Below are 13,171 nucleotides of genomic sequence, written 5' to 3'. Positions count from 1 at the left end.
TCCAGCGTGGAGCGCAAACACCGGCGCACCGGAAATGACGCGCCCAGTACAGAGAGGAGCGCAGCTGTGAGGACAGGGTAAGGCTGCGCTCGTTCTGCAAATAACGCCAGTGGCGTTACAGATGTATGCACTGTATGTGCGGCAGTGTAGCGTATTGTGGTCATTCGGTAGGCTGGACAAGCGGTTGAACACCCCACATAATTCCGGTGTTAGTCAAATGGGCAAACAGCCAATGTTTGGTCCAAATTCATGCTCGGACCAAACTGTTCGCCCAACTCTAATTAGAAGTAATAATCCAATTTGCACTAACAATAATTTTACTTAAATAACCATGCACATATCTAGCATATGAGTTCCATACATGCATGTAACCAGGGCAGCCATCAGAAATTTTTGGGCCCCTTACATAGCTTTAGGCCTGCCCCTGAGCCTGACCACCAACATTCCCCAGGGCTTGCCCATGGACCATCCCACTGACTCCACACACCGGCCAACTCACCTGTATGCACTCAGGCCCCCCTTAATCCTGTATATGTCAGCCCCCCACACCTGTAAATATGTCAGCCCCAGCTCCCCCCCACACCTGTATATATGTCAGCCCCCCACACCTGTATATGTTATATATGCCAGCCCCCCCCACCCGCCTCTATATATGTCAGCCCCCCCACACACACCTGTATATATGCCAGCCTCCACACCTGTGTATATGTCAGCCCCATACATACACAAGTCTGTAAACACACAAGGCTCTGGCCCCTTACTGTACACAAACAGCCCCCTCCTTTTCCTTCACAGCCCCTACTTGAGGTCTTCCTACCTAGTCCCAGCTCGTTTTTACAAAGTTGACATGTTCCTGACACAGAGGAGCACAGTACAGGCAGCTCACAGAAGGGGTGCACATGCACATAATAGCCAGAGGTGGCAATGATGAGCTCGATGTCTGAGCTCAATGACACAAACTAAATTAAATTAAGTGTTTCCCAGACAAAGTGTGAGACATATTCTATAGACAGCACAAGTCTTCACAAAGGGAAGCATTTGGGAAAACCTAGAATGTATGTACAGAACAACCTTTATGGGAATATAATTTTCCTGGTGACTCCTGACATCAAGGTATGAAGCAATAATCCTAATGTATATCTTTAATTGAAAATACACAATTAAGTTACAGTTGGCATAGTGGAGGGAAGAATGTCCAGACTGGATCACTACGCAGTTAAATCGGCTCAATTATAAGTGCCACATCCTTGTATGAGAATAATATGATTTTTTTGGAAAGTAAATAGAACTGTTTAGGCACTACATTTACACATTATTATATTTGTGTGTGTGTATATATATATATATTTATATATATTTATATATATATAAAAGCATTATAAATACCTTTTTGTTCCTTCTCTATATGTGATTACATATCCTCTGTTATCAGCTACAAAAAATCTGGGGGGAGGAGAAGCAGAATTACACTTCTCAGTAAAAGACTGTGTATGAGCGTGTCTGGACAAGTCTGATCACTGGAGGAGAGCATGCTGAGTTACCAGCATAGATAGAGAACTGACCACAACGTGTTCTCTTGCTTAGTGTGGTCAGTTAAAAAAAATTACACTGTACAGGTCACAGCCCCTGTGTTAATGAACCGAATACCTCATTTACACACAGAACTTTATTAACTTAAAGGGGTTGTAAAGGTAAAACAAAAAAAATCCTAAATAGCTTCCTTTACCTTAGTGCAGTCCTCCTTCACTTACCTCATCCTTCGATTTTGCTTTTAAATGTCCGTATTTCTTCTGAGAAATCCTCACTTCCTGTTCTCCTGTCTGTAACTCCACATAGTAATGCAAGGCTTTCTCCCTGGTGTGGAGTGTCATGCTCGCCCCCTCCCTTGGACTACAGAAGAGTCAGGACGCTCTCTACGTTGCAGATAGAGAAAGGAGCTGTGTGTTAGTGGACGTCCTGACTCTCATGTAGTCCAAGGGAGGGGGCGAGCATGACACTCCACACCAGGGAGAAAGCCTTGCATTACTGTGTGTAGTTACAGACAGAAGAACAGGAAGTGAGTATTTCTCAGAAGAAATAAGGACATTTAAAAGCAAAATCGAAGGATGAGGTAAGTGTAGGAGGACTGCACTAAGATAAAGGAAGCTATTTAGGAAAACATTTTTTACCTTTACAACCCCTTTAATGTAGTTTTGTCTTTTAGATTTAGGTATGAATTTTCTAAGTTATGTTAATGAAAATATTGTTTTGATATTTTAGAGGGGTGAAGAGGCCCTGACAGGTTGGCTGTACAGGGCCCTGTGGTTTCTAATAGCAGCCCTGTCCCCACACCAGAAACAGCTGACAAAGGGAACCATGGGGTGGGACCTGTGCCTTCAGCTGCCTTGAGCTCTGGCCACTGCGCATGCAAGCCCAGCAGCAGCATCCAGGGCTGTCTTAATGGCATCTTGGGCCCCTGGGCAAAGTAATGATCTGGGGCCCCTACAATGGAGACAGTGCAGGTAAACAGACATCAAGTAGGCAGACAAACACAGCTTCCCCTTTTGGGTGGAGCTCTGCATTAACTACATGAACAATCATTGTGTACAGCAAAGAAACAGTGGGAAAATACTACATACATAAAGTAACAAAGCTGTCCTGTGCATATAATATATCTGCTAGAATGATGCCTCCCCAGCACTCTGACCCCTCTACACCCCAGATATCCCCCGAGCACTGTAACCATATACCATAAGATACCCCTTGTATTGTGACCCCACTTCATTCCTGATACCCCCTACACTGTGGCCTCTCTACATCCCTGATAACTCTAGCACTATAGACACCCAAGCTACCCCAAGCAGTGCTACCCCCTATACCAGGGGTGCCCAACCTTTTGAAGAGTGAGGGTCACTTAAGCGACTTGGTAACCGATCGCGGGCCACAATGAGAGGAGCAGGTGGATGGCATGTCTGTGCAGAGCGGACACAGACACAGCCCACTATACTTTTTTTTACTTTTTTGCGTATCGGATTGGAGGTAGGACACAAGTCGGTTTATGTCTGCCACTACTTAGAGGTGAATGGAGGGTCCAATTGGTCGGACTGACCGTGTGAAAGGGGCCCAAGGCTGCCTTCACGTTTACCCGCACCACGGGTACAGCGCAGTGTACCTTTTGCCTTCCTGCAGTTTGCAATAGACTTCTATTATATTCTGCAGGTTTGGTGCACTTTCAGAAAGCTCGCCAAACTCGCAGGTAATAACAGAAGTGTATGGCTCAGTGCAGGTAACCCGCATGTATACTGCTCTGCACCTGCAGATCAGTTTGAAAGCAGCCCAGTAACCACTGCAGAACAGATATGCCCATATATACACTGTGATTTTAGTAATAAACTGACCTTTAATAATAGTCTTCTATTCTATTCCATCCCAGAGCAGGAAGTCGCGGGCCACATCAGAGTGCTCCACGGGCCACATTTGGCCCACGGGCCACTGGTTGGGCACCTTTGCCCTATACACTGCAGATCCCCCCTCAGCATTGTTTTCCCCAATACACCCTTGATATCACCCAGCACCATTATTCCATCCACGTAGTACCCCTTTTTCCAGTGTAGATACAGTGCATGTAAACTTTTGGCTCTGTGCCCACCTCCAGCACTGCACTCACCTATATCAATCAAGCAGGCAGAGGAGGGAGCATCCCTCCGGGCATTCCAATCCTTACGGTGCAAACAGTGCTGGACAGCTGGGCTCACACCATGAGGGAAAGTGTAGGGGCCCCCAATGCAGCTGGGGCCCCTGGGCAGTACCCAAGTGTGCCCTCTCATTAAGACAGTCCTGGCAGCAGCCACCCAGGACTTCACTGGGCACCAAAAGTGTACAGGCGTGAGGTAAGAGAGGCTTGGGCCTGCACAAAGCAACATATCTCAATTCACACCCCCACAACACGGCAGATGCTTAAGACAACACCAGACAACAATGCCAGGATGAGGGGAGGGGAGGGCTGGCTCCCAGGAAACACTCCACAGTCAAACACAGTTTAGCTATAGACGGTTGTTTATATCAAACAGATGTTCCACTTCACAGGCTGGTTAAGGGCATCCCCCAGGCATACTTTTATAGAAATTTTGCATTTTTAATATTGCCCTTTAAGCATAACAACATTTTTAAAAAGCATTTTTTGGTTTGATACATGTTCCCCAAGGCAATGTCTAGTCCCACGTGTCTTTTGTTTGACAATCTCTTGTTTCTTAGAAAATTGCCATTCCTATTTTTTAACATTCAGATCTATAAAGTGTGTTTTAATAAGATGTGTCCTTTTGGAAAAGTTACCTTTTACCATGCCCACCAATCAATGTGGCACCATGGCACCTATCGCATGGTACACTGTTTTTAGCCAACAGAAATGCATCCCTGCCATGAAAGGACTAGTTGATTGTGTTTGTCCCCTAGGAATAATACCTTCAGTGCTCCCTTGGCAGAGACTATTACGTGCCAGGATAAGAATGGCATTCATGAAAAATCCATTCCAGACTCTTTATCTTTGTCCTCTGACATCAGTTAGCCTAACTAGGAAATACACCAAACAAACCTATTTTCATATACAGGCCACATTGTTAATTTAGCATTTACAAATAAATATGATATTACAGGAGGGAACTTTTTTCAGTTTTTTTTTTTATTACATGTGCTACAAATGGAACAAACATTAATACACAGCCTCAGTGAAAACGATCCTAGTTTCTGTTCATGTTGTAGTTTACTGATAGCTGTGGCTAAGAGCATCAACCAGGACAGCAACAAACTTCTCCCATGCATGCTGGACTTGAGGGCTAAAGGCAGATCCCAGTTTGGCAGCCAGAACAACAATCAGCACTTCTCCAAGACGCTGCATAAAAAAAAAAAAGCAACATTTTGGTATTAGTATTTAGGTAATCAAAATATTTAATTAAAAAATAGTGCTATATAGCAACAAAAGAACAAAAAAGTTTGAAAATGTGTTAAAGTGTACTACAACAATAGATCTACAAAGTGAGATCAGCATTTGTTACTTATTCCCTGAGCTGCTAAAAATAAAAAAATTGTTGCTGTGGATTACTATCGACCGTTACTTTGGTTATTAACCACTTGCTTACTGGGCACTTAAACCCCCCTCCTGCCCAGACCAATTTTCAGCTTTCAGCTGTCTCGCTCTTTGAATGACAATTGCGCGGTCATACAACACTGTACCCAAATTAAATTTTTGTAATTTTTTCCCACAAATAGAGCTTTTTTTGTGGTATTTGATCACCTCTGAAGTTTTTATTTTTTGTTAAAAAAAAAAAGACTGAATTAAAAAAATAAATACAAAACTGTTTTATATTTTGTTATAAAATTTTGCAAACGGGTAATTTTTCTCCTTCATTGATGTATGCTGATGAGGCTGCACTGATGGGCACCGATAGGCGGCACTGATACACCGATTGGTTGCACCAATGGGCACCGATAAGGCGGCACTGGTGGGCACCGATAGGCGGCACTGGCAGGGGGCACTGGCAGGTACTTGTGTCCACTAATGAGGCAGAATTGCCTCTTCCACTGGGGACCGGTGATCGGCTTTTTTTTCTCCTCACGCTGTCAGCGCGAGGACAATAAAAAATCGATTGCGAGCTTTGTTTTGATCATGTGATCAGCTGTCATTGGCTGACAGCGGATCACATGGTAAGGGGACGGGACCGGCCTCTTTCTCGGATCCGTGATCACCTGAGTCACCCGAGTCTCGGTGATCACAGCGCATGCCGCGTGCGCGAAAATGGGAGGAAGGAGTACGGAAGGGTTATTTTTGTATTTTTTTTTTTTGAGGTGAAAGGTCATCTTCTAATGGAGACACATAGTCAATTCAAAATTGTATAAGAGGTTATGTTTTCTAAACCTTTTAGAGATTTCATCATATTTCCTGTTTAGTCTCTAAATCTCCCCCCACCCCCCCCCCCCCCCCCCCCAATGAATAAAACCGTGAAAACCATTTCTTACTCCTCAAAATGAAAAGGTTTTGGATTTAAATATACTTACAAAAATGACAAGGTCATACAGTACATTTCTGTTTTGTCAATAGAAAGCAATCATGCCCAGTGTTAAATAAAATATTAAGATTATTACCCTAAAGTTCTCAGGGTCCACATGCAGTTGGTTAGCATGTTCTTCACTGAGGTTGTGCAGAGTGCCCTTCACGTTGTCTAGGTGATGGATGGCATTGTCAATAGCTCCCAGAATCTTCTTGCCATGTGCGTGCACCTTAGCATTACCAGCAATTGCAGCTGGGCTGGAGAGATTTCCAAAGGTGCTGAAATACCTCTGGGTCCAGGGGTAGACTAAAAACAGCCTATGAAAAATGGAAGAAAACATGTTTGATTAATATTTTCCACCAGGGACCTTCAAACATACAGTATATACATCAGCAATGAATAAAAACAACTTCATGGGTATGATGCAGTACCTGTATGACTGACTGTACCAATTATTACTTGCCTGTATGTGTGCAAGGATATGAATAATAAAAAAAATATTATGTTATCACACTGCTACATGTTACTTTCAAAACTAACAATATTACAGTATCTATAATGCAGAAAGTCCCATCTTAGGAAATGAAAAGAAGTAACAGAAAGAAACATCAGTAAAGATAAATAGATGCCAATTACAATTTTGTTAAAATACTTTGAAAGTATTATTTTAATTAAAATAATTGCACAGATTAACAAGCCACGGAGTAGTGTCAGATTATAACCTTGGTTAGTTTTTTGTCTGACACCTCCACCAGCAGACCTTACTTTCTGGCTGTGATTCTTGTATCAGCACCATGATTGGGGTTGCTTGCTCTGAGAGACTTGCACTCATTCATACTCGGGACACCTACAGGAATTCAACTAACCACTGACTAGTGAGCCTAATTAACATTATAATAGCCTATGTGAGCTTTATTGTTTCTATGCAATGATTACATGTCATGCACTTACTATGTCTTTTGAGATGACATTCTAACTTTGTGAGCTGGCTACAAGCCTTCTCACTCCCCTTGTGTGCTGAATTATCTACATAGCAAAAATTAAACCTCATGGTCTTTTTGTATACACTTACTTTTTGTGAAAAATATTGCTAAGCTCCTGAAGAGTGTCATATCGCAAAACATGTCAAGCTTGTACCTCTAGTCTGGTAGTCTGCCCCTACTCTGTTCAGGGAACTCCCAGTGGTCATTAAACCTACTGACCCAGGCCCAGCAGTTAGAGTTGGATGTGCAGATTACTGCATATATAAGTCTTTATAGTCATTCTTGTATATTTGTTATTTCATAAACAATGTTTTTAATAGATTGGTGCCTGTAAAGTCCATGATTTCTTCTAAATAAAATATATTTAGAAACAATAAAGGTGAAAAATATGCAACAAATGAGGAAAACTATTGAATTGCACTTTACATAGTGCCTTATTAGACAATCCCAAATCTGATTCAATGAAGTATCAAATGTATTTTCTTTGCTAAGTTAAATTACATTTTGCAATTTAAAACCATGGAAATAATAAAGCATTAGAAGACTGTTAAATGATTCAGGTTAGAAGATACTGGTAGCATAGTAGAGAGATTCTGAAAAAGGGAAGTTGTTATACCTGGTAAGTGCTTCATGTCCATCCTGTTCAATATCGACCTTCTGCCACACAGAGTTGATGGCGGCCTTCTCTTCAGCAGTCCAGTGAACCATGGTGTTGGATTGAGTCAGATGAGAGTAGCTCTTGCTTAAAGAAGTAGATGGTGGATGGCAAACACAACTTTCTCCCCATTTTATTTATAGTCTGCTTTGTAAGTCACACCTACATTTCATTTGTGCTTTGTCATAGTATTGTATCTCCGTTAAACTGATAAGTGAATCATATCACTGACTATGCTGTTTTAATTCATGCCGTGTTTCTAGCTTTTTTTCTATGGCTACATGCTGATCGCACAGAATATGTCCCGACATCCATAAGTTAAAAGCAGATAAGACATAAACAGCTGTGCAACAGATCCAATTCTTGATACAGAGCACTCAATATTTACAGATGTCTTTCATGAAACATGGCAACAGATTTCATGTGTTACAGGTATTATACATAGGAATATTACCTCAGATCAACATAGTGTTGAATTATATAGATAAACAGGATTATGATGATATCACCGTCATGCTTGATTGCTTAGTAGTTTTAAAAGGAAATTTTTTAACTAAATGTATCAAATGTTATTCAAGTGTATAGACATAAAAAAGGAAAATAAAATGGAAAATTTTGGGTTCACCTATATTTTGGGTACATACTTTCAGTGGTGCCAACCTACCAGATTGAAATTTACTGGCACGACACCAGAAATTTACTGGCGCAGCCACGTTTTTACTGGCATTTCACAAAAGTTACTAAATTAAATTTTTAGATGCAAATTTCAGTATTTAGGCTACAAACAAGTACACTAGGCAAATAGCAATGTAATTTAAGGTAGATATTAAGGTAAAAAAACAATTTTTTTTTTTATATAATAAGGACAAACTATTTAGTCACATCACCCCCTGCCTTCACCCCCCTCTGCGCTGCCACAATCTCCCCGTGCCTCCAATCTCCCCCTGCCTCCAATCTCCCCCAGGCCCCCTGCCTCCAATCACCCCCTGCCTCCATCGTCCCCTGCCTCCATCCCCCTCTGCAGTGCCACCAACAACCCCTGTCCCCATCCCCCACCCTCAGTGGTGCCACCATCCCCCTCTGCGGTGCCACCAGCACCCCCTGCCTCCAATCACCCCCTGCCATTAACACCCCCTGTCTCCAATCTCCCCCTGCCTCCATTGCCCCCTGCCTCCATCCCCCTCTGTAGTGCCACCACAGTCACCATCACCCCCTGCCTCCAATCACCCCCTGCCTCCAATCTCCATCCGCAGTTCCAAGCTGAACCGATCTCAGCTATTTTTACTGTCACATTCCCGCAACCACAGACATTTACGAACGGGGGGGGGGGGAAAGTGCCAGTTATTATGAACTGTCCGTAAAAATACGGACGGTTGGCAAAACTACATACTTTCCATATATTTGAAGAAAAACAACTAATTTCATACCACGCTAAAAACATTAAAGTATATAATCATATATTGTGATGAATATCAAGTGAATAATAATATAAACAAAAAAGTCCAATAATCCACCACATAAAAGTGCTGGTAATTCTTCTAATGCATTAAACGTGAGGGTGAAGAAACATAAATTGCTAATGTCTCCAGTGCGTCTCCTTCCACCAACTTCTAGGTAAATGTCCTACTCACCAGATGAAATTGACACCCATGACAGGTAGTCAAAAACAGCAAAGCCTCTGTTAATCAGATATTCGTTATATCCTTGTTTCTTTAATCTGTCTGATACAATGTCACACTCATGATGAAAATCATCCTTGCTCTCACAAATTTCCACACTGGATAGGCTTTGATGGTATGTGCGGGATGACAACTTGAAGCTTGCAAAAGTAAATTACTGTTTCCTAAAAGTTTTAGTACTGACTGTTCCATTATGTATATGTCCCAAGGGTTACTTCCAGGTAATCAATCTTTTTGGAATGAAAATTGCAGCTAAACTCCAGGTTCAAATGATTGTTGTTTAAAAGCAAAACAAAAGAGTCAATCGCATAAACTGGACCTTTCCACATGAGAATCAAATCGTTGATGAAATGGTAGTAGTCTATTTGCATTCTGAAATTATTATTGTGGGTAAAGAAAAAAAACTTCCTCGCACCAACCCATATATAGACAGAAATATATGTTACTCCCATGTGATCTTATAAATGCTGGGGAAAAATAATTGTTATTCTGTAATATCCTGAAATGTTAGAGGCCTAAAGAGCATTAATGTTTCAATATATAAGAAATATAGTCCTCAGCTGATTATGCTCCAGGAGACACATTTAATGGGCAGAAAATTAGCAACCCTAAAAAAAGCTTGGATACAAAAAGCATATCATGCCACCTACTCCTCCTATGCTAGAGGTATATTGTCCCAATCAATAGATCCTTCCCCAGGGAAAAAGAAAAGGCCTTCATAGATATACAAGGGAAATACGTAATCTTATTACATACTATTAGACAACAAAGATATGTTACTGTGGCGATATATATACCACCTCCCTTTTCCACTGATATTCTGACTGAGATAATGGAGAAAATCATTCAATACCTCCCGGCAAAGTTACTGCTTATTGGAGATTTTAATTCAGTTTTATGCGCAGAGCTGAATAGACCAAAGCTTCCTAAACAGCACTCTGCTAAACTATACAACTGGGCACAGGTGACCGAGTTAACAGAAATCTGGAGATGGAAAAATTTAGAAAAAAGGGTGTATTCTTGTTTTTCTACCCATAAAACAGCATCCCGAATAGATCTAGCCTTTGCAGATCTAACTATGTTAGTGGATATTGCAGAAGCTATATATCTGCCAAGTGGTCTCTCGAAGCACTGTCCCCTATATCTCTCAATACGTATACCCACGCCGAGAAACGCATCACTGTGGAGATTGACTCCACAGTGGGTGTTATATCCATAAATAGGGGAAAAAATTACATCTACAATAAAGGAATATTGGGAGAATAATGTAGGATCAGCCTCAGTAGATATTGTTTGGGATGCATTTAAAGCATATCTGTGAGGACAATATATTTTTTAAACATTGCAGCTGTTAATTAGAAATAGAAGGCCAGGGTGCAAGAGCTACAAATACAGAAATAATTACAGAAGCAGAAATATGGGCAGGACCTTAGTATAATACATTTTGATTTAATGATGACTGCACAAAGAGACCTCTATTTACATATGAAGGAAATTAGAATTACTAGAATTACACAGGAATAGACAAAATATCTTTGAACAGGTGGATAAAAGCAGGAGATTTTTGGCAAGATTGGCACAAGAGTATCAAGCTACAACTATATCAGAAATAGAGACTATAGGGGGAGAGACAGTAAAAGAACCAGCGGAAATCTTGGAAGCTTTTAGAGAGTACTATAGTTCGTTATGTGCCTCTTCTCTCACCTCCGACTTCCGCCCGGGTGTTATGAGTAACTCTTTGGACCGGGTAGCACTCGGGTGGCTGTCGGGTAGGGAGAGAGAGGCATTAGTTCATCCGGTTACAAGTGAAGAGATTATGAAGATTATATATATGCTTCCAGGGGAGAAATTGCTGGCCCTGATGGGATTCCCGTTGAATTTTATAAAAAATATGGAGCTTTTTTAGCTGCAAAGCTTGCAGAAGTATATACGAATGGGTTATTAAATGGGACCTTTCCAGATTCAATGAGGCAGGCACATATAACTCATATATATATAAAGAAACAAAGGATCCAAAATGATGCTCATCATATAGGCTGATAACATTATTAAATATAGACTTTAAGATTCTGACAAAAATATTAACACTGAGATTACAGCCCTTATTAGAAACTATTATAGATTCAGATCAGACAGGATTTATGCCATGGAGAACGACGGATGTTAGCCTACGCAGATTGTATACAAATATACATACTCACCACGTACATGAGGGATCCAGGGCAGTGGCCTCACTAGATGTAGAGAAGGCCTTCAATACTATCAAATGGCCCTTCCTATGGGAAACACTCAGACGGATGGGCTTCCCATTCATTTTTATTAACTGGATCCAAACTATATATAATAAACCCATGCCAGCAGTCAAATTGGGAGGAGGACTTTCAGTCTTTTTTCAGCTACAGGAACGAGACAGGGTTGTCCTCTGTCATTGGCTCTTTTTACAATAGCGATAGAGCCAGTATCAGAGGCACTTAGGATCTCTCCAAATATCCAAGGGTTAAGCGTAGGGCGGCTTGAGGAGGGGGTAGCCCTCTATTCCGACGATATGTTGCTATTCTTGAGGGATGCGGGTCCATCACTAGAGGGAGCACTAGAATTACTAAACACTTTTTCAGTATTCACAGGGCTTAGAGTAAATTGGGGTAAATCCATACTATTTCCTATAGATAAAAGAGCACGAGAAACAGTGGCTGTAAATATACCAATAAAATGGGTAACAGAATTTAAATATCTTGGTATAATAATATCTTGACGGGTTGAAGAATTTTGAACATTAAATTCAGACTCGGTAAAACAGGAGTTTAAGAAAAAACCAAGGGCCATATTCTGGTACAATTGCGGCGGTGCAACGTAACCCGTTTACGTTACACCGCCGCAAGTTTTCAATTTAAGTGCCTGATTCACAAAGCAATTACCTGTAAACTGGCGCGGTCTATCGTAAACACGTCCGGTGCAAGGCCGCCCAATTCAAATGGGGCGTGTACCATTTAAATTAGGCGCGCTCCCGCGCCGGACGTACTGCGCATGCTCAGTTTTGAAATTTTGAACGGCGACGTGAGTTACGGCGTTTCGTATTCCCGGACGTCTTACGAAAAAATTAATTGAAATTCGAAGCGGGAACGACGGCCATACTTTAACATGGCTCGTGTAAAGTTAAGGCATGTAAAATCATGACTAACTTTGCGACGGGAAAAAATTACTAGCAACGACGTAACGAACACGAAAACCGTTGTGGATCACCGTAAATGCTCATTAGCATGCCCGACGCAGGAAAACAACGCAAACTCCACCCAGCGGCGGCCGTTGCTCTCTGGGTATCGTAGTCTATGAATAAACCAGGGCAATGGAGTCTCTTTCTCCCTGTACTCAGTTTCCCAACACTCCTTGCTGTACTAGTGTGAAAGTAAATAGAAGGTGGCTATAACCCAACTTGGCCACCGGAGGGAGCTGAGATCCTTCTGGATATCAAAAGCCTAAGATGGGTGGTACCCGAGCCTCGTGTAATGAAGAAACAAGGTTTGCCTGTAATGTCTCTCTGCGGAGGTCTGGGCTCTGGGATCCAGACGTAAGTGTACTAATACAACTATGGCACGAAAAGTTTCTGGCAGAGTCTTCTACAGGTCAAGGTACAAGGTTTTCTCTAATGGAACCCTTGATAAACCTGAAGGTTGGCACAACTTGCTCACCGTGATGGGTGAAAGCTGGAACTACTTTTAGTAGCTTTTCCTGTGGCGTGGATAAGGTAAGAAGAGGATCATTTATTTTGTATTATCTTCTGTGAGTAGGATGTCTTTCCTGGTTCTCGCCACTGGAGGGAGTAAGTGCATACCT

General features: G+C 41.7%; 1 protein-coding gene across 1 annotated transcript; it reads right to left on the bottom strand.

Annotated features, from left to right (window-relative positions):
* Positions 1-4,636: 4,636 nt before the first annotated feature.
* On the bottom strand, positions 4,637-7,795 carry LOC120943632 (hemoglobin subunit beta-3). Its single transcript, XM_040357032.1, has 3 exons — positions 7,623-7,795; positions 6,118-6,340; positions 4,637-4,867 (listed from the first exon to the last, which is right to left on the bottom strand). The coding sequence occupies exons 1-3, from the start codon at positions 7,712-7,714 to the stop codon at positions 4,739-4,741; spliced, it is 444 nt and encodes a 147-aa protein (XP_040212966.1). The 5' UTR covers positions 7,715-7,795; the 3' UTR covers positions 4,637-4,738.
* Between the last annotated feature and the right edge of the window lie 5,376 nt (positions 7,796-13,171).

The sequence above is a fragment of the Rana temporaria genome, chromosome 6 (assembly GCF_905171775.1).
Source record: "Rana temporaria chromosome 6, aRanTem1.1, whole genome shotgun sequence".
Classification (NCBI taxonomy): domain Eukaryota; kingdom Metazoa; phylum Chordata; class Amphibia; order Anura; family Ranidae; genus Rana; species Rana temporaria.
This window is presented reverse-complemented; position numbering and strand designations above follow the sequence as displayed.

Bases quoted from the DNA above. Each gene is read 5' to 3' on its own strand.
- LOC120943632 (XM_040357032.1), bottom strand. From the start codon at position 7,714: ATGGTTCACTGGACTGCTGAAGAGAAGGCCGCCATCAACTCTGTGTGG. The intron at 6,341-7,622 runs GTATAACAACTT...CATTTTTCATAG, and splicing joins GGACATGAAGCACTTACCAG to GCTGTTTTTAGTCTACCCCT. The intron at 4,868-6,117 runs GTAATAATCTTA...TTTTTTATGCAG, and splicing joins TGGACCCTGAGAACTTTAGG to CGTCTTGGAGAAGTGCTGAT.